The 13,988-nt window shown below is 37.2% G+C and overlaps 1 protein-coding gene across 1 annotated transcript in view; it reads right to left on the reverse strand.

The window, feature by feature from the left end:
* Positions 1–13,988, reverse strand: part of msh3 (mutS homolog 3) — a 51,353-nt gene that overhangs the window by 15,994 nt on the left and 21,371 nt on the right. Inside the window, exons 14-20 of the mRNA XM_015390206.1 lie at positions 12,030–12,217; positions 11,461–11,629; positions 11,227–11,291; positions 9,987–10,103; positions 9,643–9,750; positions 7,403–7,517; positions 6,988–7,145 (exon numbers count right to left, since the gene is read on the reverse strand). Of these exons, the coding sequence (XP_015245692.1) occupies positions 6,988–7,145; positions 7,403–7,517; positions 9,643–9,750; positions 9,987–10,103; positions 11,227–11,291; positions 11,461–11,629; positions 12,030–12,217 (920 nt within the window). The remainder of the gene's footprint in view (positions 1–6,987; positions 7,146–7,402; positions 7,518–9,642; positions 9,751–9,986; positions 10,104–11,226; positions 11,292–11,460; positions 11,630–12,029; positions 12,218–13,988) is intronic.

Below are 13,988 nucleotides of genomic sequence, written 5' to 3' on the forward strand. Positions count from 1 at the left end.
GTGTCTCGCTGCTTCGAATGAGTCCCTCCTCACAGAAACTCAGTTTCTCAAAAAAGGCTCCATTTGTCAATACCCTACACATCTTAAAAAACTGCATTATGGCAATTTTCATTCATATCATCATTTTATATAAAGCTATAAAATGTTTCCATACCCAAACCTTTAAACAAACAACTAGCCTAGCAGAAGAATCAATTAAGACATTTTCTTTCACAGCAGTATTATAATCATTGACCCCTTTATTAACTGTTTAATTAATATCTAGTAAGGATTTCATCAAATGACATTTTAGTAATTTAAAACCTTAAGGCATCAAGGCAAGGTAAAGATCACTTGCTGAATTTTAAAGCAAGGAGAAAAATCGGGTGGAAAGGGGACTTGAGTTAACCTTGAATGTTGGGTGCTTATAAGTGTCAAGAAGGCTGGTCTGAGTTTTTCAGAAACTGCTAATCTACTGGGATTTTCAATGGTAATCAATTCAGTGGTTCAAAGCAAATTGCCCTAAGAGGTGCAGATACATCCAGTGTTCAGTCTAAAGTCTAAATAAATATGCTTTTGTACTGTGAGAGTTAAGCAAAAGATTAACATACTGGTTTAAGATGACAGAGTGGCCACAGTAACTTGAATAGTAACTAATTTTAACCAAATAATTTAAACAATATGCATTTGTTTTTCTTTTACTTTAAGTATATAAACTGCAGCAGAAGACCACATCTGGAGCCAATCCTGTCAGCTACAACTAGGAAATTGAGGCTACAATTTACACAGTTCAGGCTAAAATGCCAGAGTTTGGTCAGTATCTGCAAATCGAGAAATAAAATCAAACTCTATTAGCTAATATAAAAAAGCACCAGCTGAGCTAATAAGAGAAGGTCAGTTACAAGAAACATTAAAGTGGAGAAACATGCCTTAAAAAGTATTCATACCACTCTGAGTCAATACTTTCAATAACTACCTTCTACTGCCATTACAGCTGCAGTTCATTAGGGGTATGTCTCCATCAGTTTTTCAATATTCAGAGGAGATAGATTTGGCTAATTCTCTTTGCAGAGTGGCAACTGATTTTATTCTTTGTCACATGGCGATCCTGAACATAGACATGAGCTCCTTCAGGCTTACAGGCTTGTATCCCCACATGGTGCATCGCATCATGCAGCCATCACACTAGAGCAGGTAAAATCCTGACAAATGGATTTGTGTTTTTCCTCTGGGCTTCACTTCGGGCTACATAGATATTAGGTGCCATTACTTGAGTTTTTTCATATTGTGGGTTTTGAAAAGGCTTTTACTTATAATTTCACCAAAGAAATCAAGGGATTTTAGTTCCTATCCTGATAAATCTCCCTCTTACCCTTTTAGTTTTTAAAACGGAGTTTGTATCCCACTTTAATTTTCAGGCGATCTTCTTATATGATTTAGTGGTATTTAATTGATAAATAGAAATCTGTTTCTTCTGAATCAGATAAACCTATTTCTAATGACCATGTGACGTGTCTTACAACTCTGTTGTTAAAGGTGACTTGATGCTAGCTCAAACCTACCTAACCGTGTAGTAATAATTCAGTAGGGGACTATTGCACGATAAAGGTACCAGAGTCTAGAATAGTGTTTCTCTCAGTATCAGATACGCACAAAGATTAAAGCACTTTAATTATCGCAAATCACTCTGATAAAAACTGCAATTGTCTGCCTGCATTTTTTTAAATTTTAATATATTTTATGTGGTTTTCTTTTTCTCTAATAACTTTGCTGCACTGCTATCTTGTTTTTTTTTTCATAATTGAACTTCTAAGGTCATGTTTGTAACATGAGCAGTTTATGATTTCTCTCCATTTTATCTATGTGCACCACTTTGTGTTACACTCACCGGTCACTTTATTAGGTACACCTGTCCAACTGCTCGTTAACACTTAGTTTCTAAGCAGCCAATCACATGGCGGCAACTCAGTGCATTTAGGCATGTAGACATGGTCAAGACAATCTCCTGCAGTTCAAACCGAGCATCAGTATGGGGAAGAAAGGTGATTTGAGTGACTTTGAACGTGGTGGTGCCAGAAGGGCTGGTCTGAGTATTTCAGAAACTGCTGATCTACTGGGATTTTCACGCACAACCATCTCTAGGGTTTACAGAGAATGGTCCGAAAAAGAAAAAACATCCAGTGAGCGGCAGTTCTGTGGGCGGAAATGCCTTGTTGATGCTAGAGGTCAGAGTAGAATGGTCAGACTGGTTCGAGCTGATAGAAGGGCAACAGTGACTCAAATAACCACCCGTTACAACCAAGGTGGGCAGAAGAGCATCTCTGAACGCACAGTACGTCGAACTTTGAGGCAGATGGGCTACAGCAGCAGAAGACCACACCGGGTGCCACTCCTTTCAGCTAAGAACAGGAAACTGAGGCTACAATTTGCACAAGCTCATCGAAATTGGACAATAGAAGATTGGAAAAACGTTGCCTGGTCTGATGAGTCTCGATTTCTGCTGCGATATTCGGATGGTAGGGTCAGAATTTGGCGTCTACAACATGAAAGCATGGATCCATCCTGCCTTGTATCAACGGTTCAGGCTGGTGGTGGTGGTGTCATGGTGTGGGGAATATTTTCTTGGCACTCTTTGGGCCCCTTGGTACCAATTGAGCATCGTTGCAACGCCACAGCCTACCTGAGTATTGTTGCTGACCATGTCCATCCCTTTATGACCACAATGTACCCAACTTCTGATGGCTACTTTCAGCAGGATAATGCGCCATGTCATAAAGCTGGAATCATCTCAGACTGGTTTCTTGAACATGACAATGAGTTCACTGTACTCAAATGGCCTCCACAGTCACCAGATCTCAATCCAATAGAGCATCTTTGGGATGTGGTGGAACGGGAGATTCGCATCATAGATGTGCAGCCGACAAATCTGCGGCAACTGTGTGATGCCATCATGTCAATATGGACCAAACTCCCTGAGGAATGCTTCCAGCACCTTGTTGAATCTATGCCACGAAGAATTGAGGCAGTTCTGAAGGCAAAAGGGGGTCCAATCCATTACTAGCATGTGGTACCTAAAAAAGTGGCCGGTGAGTGTATATTGAGAGGCATTTATTTCAAAGTTTGTGGCACAAGCTTGATGAATGTAAGACGATTGAAGGTGGGAAAATAATTAATATAAATCATTTAGATAGAGACTTTTTTTTACCGCCCATTAAACTTTCTTTTTCAGAAATAAAACATATTTTAGAGGATACCTCCATGCCACTTGAGAGTAAGCACAGTCAGGGTAACACTACAAATGAATCAGTAGGTGTAAAATAAGTCCTTTTATTTTCTCACTGGCATGTAACACCCACTTGCCCCTGTAGGTGTTTGTGTTACCCACAGACTTCTTGGCAGCAGAGAACCGACCAATATTTATTTACTGCAATCACATTCTTGGAGAATTACAGTGTTTTTTTGAAACTCCAAAACAAGAAACAAGTCATTTTCTAAACGAAGGCAAGAGATTAGCACAGAAGACGGTCTAATCACAGCTTGGAAAGCATTGTCAATTAAAGGTCGCTTTAAAACAGAGTTTTACATCCTGCTTCCTCTTGCTGTTTCCATAACAACCATGGAGACATGGAAGAATGCGCTCTGTAACCTTCAGGACTTAATACCGTCAAGCCAGCACAGCAGCTGCATACATGCACACACGAAAAGCATTTGTCAGCTAATATGAAATAAACACATAAACTGTACTACTGTGTGTGGAAAGGGCAGAAAAATGATAAGACTCTGCAAGGCAGAACACTATTTTAATCCAGATTATTTTCTTTGTCCTCATTTATAATCAGTCATCTGGATCAGTCCGGATAGGATTTGATATTAGGCATCAATGCACCATTCCATTACTTCCAACTGAAAATGTCTGATCATTCCTCTCAAGCACAAATAGACAATCTCTTCACAATATCTCACAAGCTCTGATTTATATCTGCTTCCCTAATGTGACGAGGCAATTCCAGCTGCTGCGTCTATTATGGCTGACACAGCAGTGGAAACTGATTAATCGTTTATCGTCCCGACAGATTTACCCCAGCATCATAACCTCTGATAGGGAGCATCAATAGTCTAGTTAGTTCACAGTATCCCTGAAGCAACGGATAACGAGAGGAGAAAACAGCAGATACATGGTGTGGGTGTATTTTGCCTGTGGAAATAGTGTACTTCTTCCTGATAAAAAGACTAAATAATATTTTAAATCCCCAAAGAACTAAAGTATGAAGGAAATCAATCACAACAGAGAAACTTCTGTCTTATTTCTTAAGATTTAACTAAGAAGCAACCTCCATATAGCTTAAAACTTACAGCATTGGCCCCGAAAAAGATTGAACTATAATCCTAATAAAATAATTTGTTTTTTAAGAGTCTCCACATATTTTTTGTAGCAAAATGCCTTCTAGGCACTTTTTTAACAATTCAAATCCAGGAACAAATAGGGATTCCTCCATCTATGCAAAAGGTGGTCATTGCAAAATAACCCTTTAATGGGGTGTTGGCCTAGTGGTTAGAGCAGTGCGCTTGTGCAAGTTGCAAGTACCCGCTTTGATTCCCACATTCTCCTCTCTGGGTTCCTGAGCAAGACCCTTAACCCCCCACTGCTCCCCAGGCGCTACACAATGGTCACCTACTGCTCCCCAAGGGGATGAGTTAAAATGCAGAAAGTTAATTTCCCCATTGTGGGACAATAAAGGGATTTACATAATGTGAGTTCATAATTACTGATCCTTATTTCTACAAGTTGCACCTCCTCTACTGTTGGATCTAGCTAAACTGTGTACTGCAATGTTACAGTGTAAAGTGAAAAGATCCCGCTTGGGAAATCTCCTCATTGCTAAATATTCTACAGTAAACAGTTAGGAGTGTTTTAATAAAGTGGAAGCAATTAGAATCAACAGCAATTCTGCCACCAATTTCCAACATCACTTTACAGAGAAAACTGGGGACTGAGATGCAGAGGTTGTTAGCTTACTGCAGAGTTACAGTCCTGTAAAATGCATGTGGCCTTTAGATGAGTTCACAAAAAGTGCACAGTTTCATGGAGTAATGTCTAATGGCTGAGCAGCTGCATCCAAGTCTTATATCACCAAGATTATATACATCTTAATAACCTGAGAAATCCTCTGCTTCAAAGCTTTTAATGCAACATTTAAGAGCAAAACACATTAAAATGGGGCTGGCTGGACATTTTTCACTCAGACACATGCTTTTTTTTATGTGTATATAATATATCAAGGCTTACATATCAAAGTGTTCTTAGGCACGATACTAAGCACCTTCCTACTCAATGAGTTTCATGTGTTTTTAAGCTGGTTTTGATGTAAATGTAAAGTAGAAAACCTATGTTGTGACAGCCAAACATCATGAGACCAACCTTTAGAAGTAACAGTTATTGAACAGGTTTGAGTGCATTTATATTCTTATTTGACTTAACATCCTCAAAGCCTTTCTCTAATTATCAAAGGAAATTCCAAATAAGATTTCAAAAATGTTTCTGCATAAACTTAATATTCAAGGAGACAAGAACGAGCCAATATAGGTTAGAAACTCCAACACTCCCCCTGATCTCAGGCTCCTCCTTGTTTAAAGCATGCATACATGCTTAAATAAAAGAGAAAATATATCAGTCTCCACTCTCTACTAATATTCATAGAGCACTGGGGGGCTTATGGCCACTCTCATCAAGGTAGGGATAATAATAAATAAAAAGAAAAAAAACTTTAAACAAAAAAGCCTTATTGTCTAGTTTGATAGAGAGAGCCAGATGGAGATATATTAAACTAAGATGGAACAATACAGTTAGAAACCATTCTTGAACATTCTTGTACTCATGTTACATACCTTCTTTGTGGTAAGCAATAAATGGATTAGATGGGATTTGTCTGAGTTCCAGGTCAAAAAATAAACTAAGTGATGTCACTGGATGGGAAAGTGAGATTAGATAAATGAGAAATTCGGGTGGAGAGTGACCTTGTCTTCTTCACTGGTGGCCTCCTTGTCAATAACTAGAAAATGGTAAACTAAAAACTCAATTTAGATGTGAAGTTCTTAGCATCAGGGTACACTAAATAAGTAAGTGTGAGTGTATTAAATGTCCTGTTTGATAAAATTGGAGAAAAATCATACAATCACATCTTGATGTTGCAGCTTGAGGCCTTTAATTTCGCATAAATGGTTGATCAAGATTACCATTGATTTAAAACTCAATAAAAGCACATTAAACATCCTTAAAATATCCAAAGTCCTCTTAAGGTGACTCTTACATTTAAAGATGGACTCTGTCCTTGGCTATTCTAAATCATTTTTACTGGGGACACCATTCTTTAGTTGAAAGACTTAAATAAGGTATCTATGAGTTTATTTCCTCCTAACCTGTAGGTATGCACTCGCATGCTGTCCTTTAGCCAACCTTTAAGAAGGACAAAGGATGTTCCAAAAAAAACCTAAACAAAAAAAAAAAAAACCTGGAGAACTTTTACAAAAAATCTGGACATTTTTAGCAAGATTTTACTTAAATGTACTTTTACAGTGTTTTTTCAAGTCAGAGGACATGGCCAAAGTCTCGCCACATTGGACTTGACTAATGTGGCGAGCTTTATCAGCATGAGTTTCACCCAGAATAAATAAATGCAGAAATCAAATCATTTTAAGGACTTGCAGACTTGTGCATTGAGATTGTTGTATTTCTTTTTTTTCCTTTTACACTTTTTCAAATGCAAATCTATCCTCCAAGTTAAAATATAAAATATTTATGTCAAATAATATTTTGACATAAATATTATCGTTTGCAGCAGCTTTTGTTGTGTATGAATCCTTTCCTCATAGTTAGGAAGATAAAGTTTATTTTATGCCAGTGTGACTACTTGCAATTTCTGCACTTCTGAATACTAATAAACATCTCCATGCATGGATTTCTATTACCTAGTAAGTGTAAAATTAACCGTGCGTGAGTTTGTGCCATACCTGGTGTAAATACCATCCAGTACGCTCAGATAGGCCTCACAGGCCGGAACGTATGACCCTATTTGAGCCATAACACAGATAAGAGCCACCTGACGGATGTAGGAGCTCTTGCCCCCCATATTGGGCCCTGTGATTATCATAGTTCTCCTGCCGTCATGCTAAAACAAACACAAAAAGAAGAAGAAGACAAAAACTGTGACTAGAATGATATGTTGCACGCACAGCTGAGGAGGTGGGAGGACTGAAAAAGCTTGGCTTCTCTTCCCACTGCCTTGTGCTTCTGTGGCAAGATTAAGCTACACCCACTCAAGTACTGAGCGATGAAGTCAGTAGGAGGGGATCTTTGTGTGAACATGTGGCGTACAAAGCTCTTTGTCTCAGAGTTATTTGAATGTCTGTGTGCATATGTCAGTACCTGTAATCTAGTGTCATTGGGGACATACTGGCTCTGCTCTCCCATCAATAAATCAATTGCAGGATGTCTGCCATCAGTGATCATAATCTGCTGCCGACTTTCACACACCTTTGGCCTGAACAGAGAGCAGCCAGTTAGCACCATTAAAACATCATTAAAACACAACAAAAGACACAATCTTGAACAGCTTTACTTCTCAAGAGAGAAGTCAAGTTCTCACTAGTATCCCAACTCAAGATTTGCCTATTCTAGACCAAAAAAGGAAAACAAAAATGTGACATAACCAAAACTGTAAACAGATATCCAAAAATAAATAAATAAAGAAAAGATTATTTACATGTCAAGACTTTGTTAATTTGTTAAGACAGAAGAATTATTTATAAACAAAACAAACATTTCCATTGGGGAACTAGTTCCCCATTTTTATCATTTCATTCAATTTTGGTAGATATGTAAAAACTCAGAACACAAAAATCATGAGGTGAAAAAGCTCCAGATCAAGATTAATCTATTTTCCTATTGAAGGTTGATTTATAGAAACAATAAATAAAAACAGTTGAAGGTGATTCTAATCTCTTACCATAAAATGCTTAAGCAGATTTGGACAAATACAACAGGAAAGCAGCGAAACATCTAAAAGAACATTTAACTTTATTTTCTCTAAATTAAGTAGCATAAGTCAATGTTTCTGCTTTTTTAATAGAGAAATCCAACATTTAATTTGAGCAAATCCCTTTAGTTGTGAAATTAAAATAATTTTGCTATTAGGAAAAAAGTTGATGGCAAAATTTTTGTTTTTCCAATCAGCAGTCTGAAATAAATGTAAATGGAGAGTTAAGAGCTTCTGAGATAACAGTAAAGAATATGTAGAATACCACATTATTCCTAAAGTCAGCTACAGTTAAGGGTTCTCTCACACAGTAAGCCTTTTTTATTTTTAATTGCCTATGAAACATTATTTAAGTTAATCAATCAGTAATTCTATGAGATATTAGGAGATTCTAAAAAAAATATTAAATAAAATTATTGCAACTTCTGCTTAAATTCCTTAACATGTCAAAGAGGGTCATTCTAATAGAAAGTGGCAGTGTCCGAATGTCGTCCTAACCACTATATAGGGCACCATATAGTGGTTAGGCCATTTTAGATGAGTGTCTGGTGGATGAAAAAGTAGTCAACTCGAAATTTCCCACAATGCACCTTGAAAAGTAGTGATCATCCATGGTCACTAGATGAGCAGATATCCCAGAATGCATCATGGGATTTGATGTCACAGCAGCCCGCCTACAGCTGTGGCTACCTGACAGAGACGACAAAAGACAAAGATGGTGCAGGCACCATGCGGGGAGGCGGAGTTATGTGACCAACGGGGAACAGCGAAAAGTAGTGATCATCTGTCGGAAATGGTCAGTTAGCTAAGTTCACTATAAGGTCCACTATATAGTTCCAGCTTTATATAGCGATTGAGGGGTTAAGGTGGACGTTCGGACACAGCCAGAGTGTTAAATGTATTTTCTGACTTCCAGTTTCATGCATCGCAGTCTAGAGATGTGAACAACGTTCAACTGAATCCATATAAGACAGAGGAGCAGCAGCTTTCCATCTGTCACAATCCCTAAGGCTCATCCTGACACATTACAGAGCCCCTTTAATTCAGGTTGCTTTGGCCATGACCTTTGACTTATGAAAGTAGTTTAGGGGTCAAACACAAATTAACCTGTAACTTTAGAGCTCTGTGACTTCAGAGAGGTTTAACAGTGGACTTGTGCAATGGGAGAGCTTTCTTCGGAAATTCCACTCAATTTACTTTAAAATATTTGCAGATTCACACAGACTTTTATCATTATCCTTAACAACTGAAAGTAACATTGAAAAACAGTAAAAGTAATAAATCTAAGGGGAGCTGAGGTTAAAAAGAAGCTCACTGAAAAAAAAGCAGCATGGATGGAGGAAAAAGCTGAAATCTAATGTGCAGAAATAGACTCTATAAAGATGCTTGTGTGTTGAGTGAGTGGGAGCGATGTTGGTGTTCTGGCAGAGCACGGTGCTCAGCCCGGTGCATACACCCACATACAGCCTGTTGGAGTCTATAGGACACGACACAGGACAACCCCTCCCCCCTCCCCCTCCCAGCCAAACACAGATATACACACACAGAGTAACAAACAGTCCCCGACTCACACAAAATATACACTCAGGCGTGTGCTTCAATATTTATGGTTGGCATAAGAGGATATCACCTGCAATAATTCCCTTGTTTAGCCACCTCAGCCAATGAAAGCAGGCAGTCCATGGTTGCTAGGTGACTAATAGCCCTTTTCATGGTGTGGTAGTGCTCCCCAAACTGACTACAGAGAGAGGGAAAGAGAGAGAAAACAGGATTTTCAAGTGTAAATTAAGCTCAGTGCATACAGGTTCCTGAGCAGACAGTGCTGACAGGGTGCTTGACTTAAACAGCCTAATTCTAGCAGGCTGAGAGCTGTAGAAGCATACCTCTGAACCGAAGACCTGTTATGTGTTTTAAAAGCATTTCATTTAGATTCCTAAAAAGAAGTAAGTGTGTGTGCAGTTGCCTCTGTCGTACTTTAAAAATCGGGTCCACTCCTTCTGGCAGTCCAGCTGCAGCTGCTCTCTGAGCTGCTGCAGCTTCTTGTAGCGCTCAATCAGGAACGGAGAGTGATACCTGCCGACAGCTTTGGTGCTGTAGTGGACATCAGAGGAAAAGGAAGAAAACACACATTAAGTTCCTGATTCTGAAAAACAGCAATGACTTGATCTCATTAAAAAGGGTTTTATTTCATGTGTCTTAGGCTTCGTATGTGTTTAAATATGTTCCAAGCCACACCCTTCACTTTTAACACATGCTTACACATGTCTATAAATGTTTCTATACTATATTCAGAGGCCCTTATACCAGCAGTATTAACTGGCTAGCAGAACTGATGCAAAAGGTTGTAAACCTTTTTAAATAAATACGAATGTAAATTAATCAACTAGAAAAAATAACACTGACAAGTTTCTTTATTTTCTATTACTGCAAACTAAGGCTGCAACAACAACTATTTAAATAACCGATTAAACAGACAAATAGTTTTAAAAGTAGTAAAAAAATAGCAATAGTAAAAAAATAGTAATTTTCCCATGACAATTTTTTTTATTTATATTGCACATAAATCGAACACAGGAGACCTATAAAAACTTAAGAGGAATGGGCAAATTTAAAGTTCTTTAGAATTAATCTAAGATGCTTTTGATTGTTTTTATTTTTGTTTTTGTCTTTAGAAAAACACTGCATAATTTTCTTTTCCAGGCCCTAATAAAAAATAATAAAAAAATAATCTGCGTTTACTTATTCTTTATTCACTTTCCATAAGAAAAATAAAGTAAGTTTTGAAAAAACAATATTTTTGCATCTATAAGGCATCACTTGTATTCAATTGGCCCTACTTTTTAAAAGATTAAAAAACTTTTAAAGACTATTTTAAAATAGTTTTAACGTTTTAGCACAAAGAAAACAGGCAATGCCATTCACTGCCGTTGGTTAAGATTTTAAGCAGAGCATTTAAACTGTTTCTCTTCTTTTGCATGTGGAAGTGTGTTTTAAATCTGTATTTGGTGCAATTTTAGGTATAAAGGATTTAAATACTGCAATTTATTTGACATTATACGTTTTGTATTAAAACGGCGCAAACAGATATAAAATGCAGAGATCATACTAAAACTTAACTTTGGAAAGATACGGAATTTTACTAATGAAAATCCTGTAGGAAAATCCTTCAAAAGGAGTCTAATTGTATGTCTTCATCATCAATAAGTGAGCTGACCTGCTGATTTTGATCCAGTCAGGTGGAACAATTGATGACAGTGAGTTCTTCACCTCAATCAGAAACTGAAATCAGAGGAAAAGATGATGATAAATCAGAGTGGAGCAGGCAGGACAAACAATACACAATACATACAAACGGCTGGAATTTATACCCATGTGGCCAATAGGTCTTCTCTCCTCCCACCTTCCATTTCCTCTATTAAACAAACAAACATGCACACATAGGTGGTACCTCCTGTCCAGAAACAGTAGTGTACTCCAGTGCGGGGGCTTTCAGCACCAACCGGACTTCTTTGCGGTGAAGTTGGATCTCAGAGAGGACAGACTGGATCTGGTTCATCCTTTCCTGCAGCACCAGGAAGCCGGACAAATCTGAGAAAAGCTCCGTCTTATTTCCCGACCTAGAGAAAAACCAAATTCAAATGTGACAGCTGTGGGCAGCACCTCACTCTGGCAATCTGATGGGCCTCAGTTTAAAGCCAGTTTGACAGTCTGAACCTCTCTTCCTAGTGTAGGAGCATCAGCAGGCGTTTATTATTACCACCTGTGAAACAACTTGGGTAAATAATATGAGACATTATAAATAAACTGTATTAAGTCAGCACAGACTATCTGGTTCAGAATTTAGGACAATTTGAAACTAATGCATGAAGTGAGCAAAAATGATTGAAATGCCATAAAAAGATTTTAGGTTAACTGTGTAAAGTGTAATTTGCCAATTTCCCTAATCAGTTCACCTCAAAAGCAAACATCTGAATATTATTTTTAGCAATTTAATTAATCCAATCTTGGTAAACTCACTTTGCTGCCTTCTCATTGAGCACCTTGAGGAAGCCATGGGCCGGAGCCAGCAGGTCAGGAGTGTCCAATAAGAGACTGCGAAGCAGTGTGGAGCGGATCTGTGACTGGATAGCTGGGAGCAGAGCCTGCAGTTCCAGCCCCAGGCGAGAAAGACTGCTACAGATTAGGTAAAACTCCTGTGTGGAGGACTGGGAATCATAGAGACAAAAAGACTCGTAGGTCAACAAGGTGTCAAACATGGCATTATTTAAAGGATCTGTGAAGGTTTAAATGTATGGGACAATACAGTGCAAAGGAGATTTATTCTGTTTTTGTAACACCAGATAAAGAGAACTAGAGGACACACTTATACAACAGGTAAAAGGTTATCCAATCAGAGTAAAAAAAAAAATAATAATAATAATAATAATAAATACAAATAAAAAAAAAAACTCCAGTTTAAATCCCAAATAATTTGTTCCATACTACATTTTTTGTTTCAATTTCATTACCCTCCCTCCATCCTGATAGCTGAAAGACTTTTAAAATGAAGAAAATAAATAAATAAAAATCTTTTCAACATTATGACTCAGTATTATCAGAAACATTTATTTTATCAAAGAAACTTTTTTTAACAGGAAAGTAAACACAAATAAATCTGTTCCTTTTCATTCATCAGATATCATTATGGCTGAGACACTATTTTTTCCTAAGTTAACGGTTAACCACGATGGGATTCTGTAAAAACAATGCGATTAATCTTCATTATTTAATTAACATACAACCTATCAACACTGCATCTATTTCTCAAGAGAAAAAAAAACAAAACTAAAACAATTATGTAAAAAAATTATCTTTATTATCAATTGTTGCTCTTGTTTTATAAGCGCATGTGAGATCGTATAAGAAATTTCTGCAGACGACAAGATCCAGACAAATTAAAATAAGTCTTGATTTATAACCCAATTTGAGACAAGATACAAGCCAAAGCTCCAAATCCTGCACTCTCTGCACCAAAGAGAAAATAACTTGGACAAGAACAACACTGGATATTGGCTGACTTAAGCTAAGAGCAAATATTGTGAAAGATGAGATCAAAACAGAAGGTCAGTGAGGCGTTTTATTATAAACATCCAGAAGGTTTTTTAATTTAGCTCAAGAGTTACAAAGACATAAATTATAATCTAAGCTTCTCCAGGTAGTTTAAAAGCATATTTATCTCTTCATAAATGTAATTTTCTTTTAAAGAATGTAACCTTCCCTTGTTATTATTTTTTAACAAACATAAAATCATTATTTTGCAAACAGCACTACTTTAAATCTAGCCAAAATCTTTCTGATATTTTACCCAGGACGAAAACAACAATTACTATAAACACCAGAGCTTTCCATCAACAGTATCTGAGTCCAACTTTCTGATTTCAGACCTATTAGTACAGAGCGGAACTGCTGTGGTGCAGTTTGTAGCCTGTGTTTACTTCCTGGTTTCTGAGCCAATTATACCAGAGTTCCCAGTGTTATAAAATCAGAGCCAAGCATTTTATGTTTGCTAAAAGAGGAGCAGCCAGCAAAAGAACCAGACCAGAAATAGTCTCAATAATACCCGTATTATAGCACTTTGTCCATGAAGCGCTTAAAAGCAGCAGACGACTAAAACAAATAGCTGTAAATATGCCTCATCAGCCAGTAATCAGTATTTTTACCTTTACCTCTCGCACCTTTTTTTTTCAGTTGTGTACCCTTTGGGCATTTTGTCTTACCATGCGTACCCCTCTCAATCAAAACTATTGATGATTATCCAAAAGTGGAATTTACAATAACTGATTATAAAATAAAAAACTATTTTTATAAATCTTTTAACCTGAGCATTTCATTCTTAGGCATTTTATTCTTTCCATCTCAAATAAAAAACAATATAAATATGTTGCCTTGAAGTTAGCAAGGAATCAAAATATATACAAAATAAAAATCATATTATAA

The sequence above is a fragment of the Cyprinodon variegatus genome, unplaced genomic scaffold (assembly GCF_000732505.1).
Source record: "Cyprinodon variegatus isolate N-32 unplaced genomic scaffold, C_variegatus-1.0 Scaffold488, whole genome shotgun sequence".
NCBI classification, from domain to species: domain Eukaryota; kingdom Metazoa; phylum Chordata; class Actinopteri; order Cyprinodontiformes; family Cyprinodontidae; genus Cyprinodon; species Cyprinodon variegatus.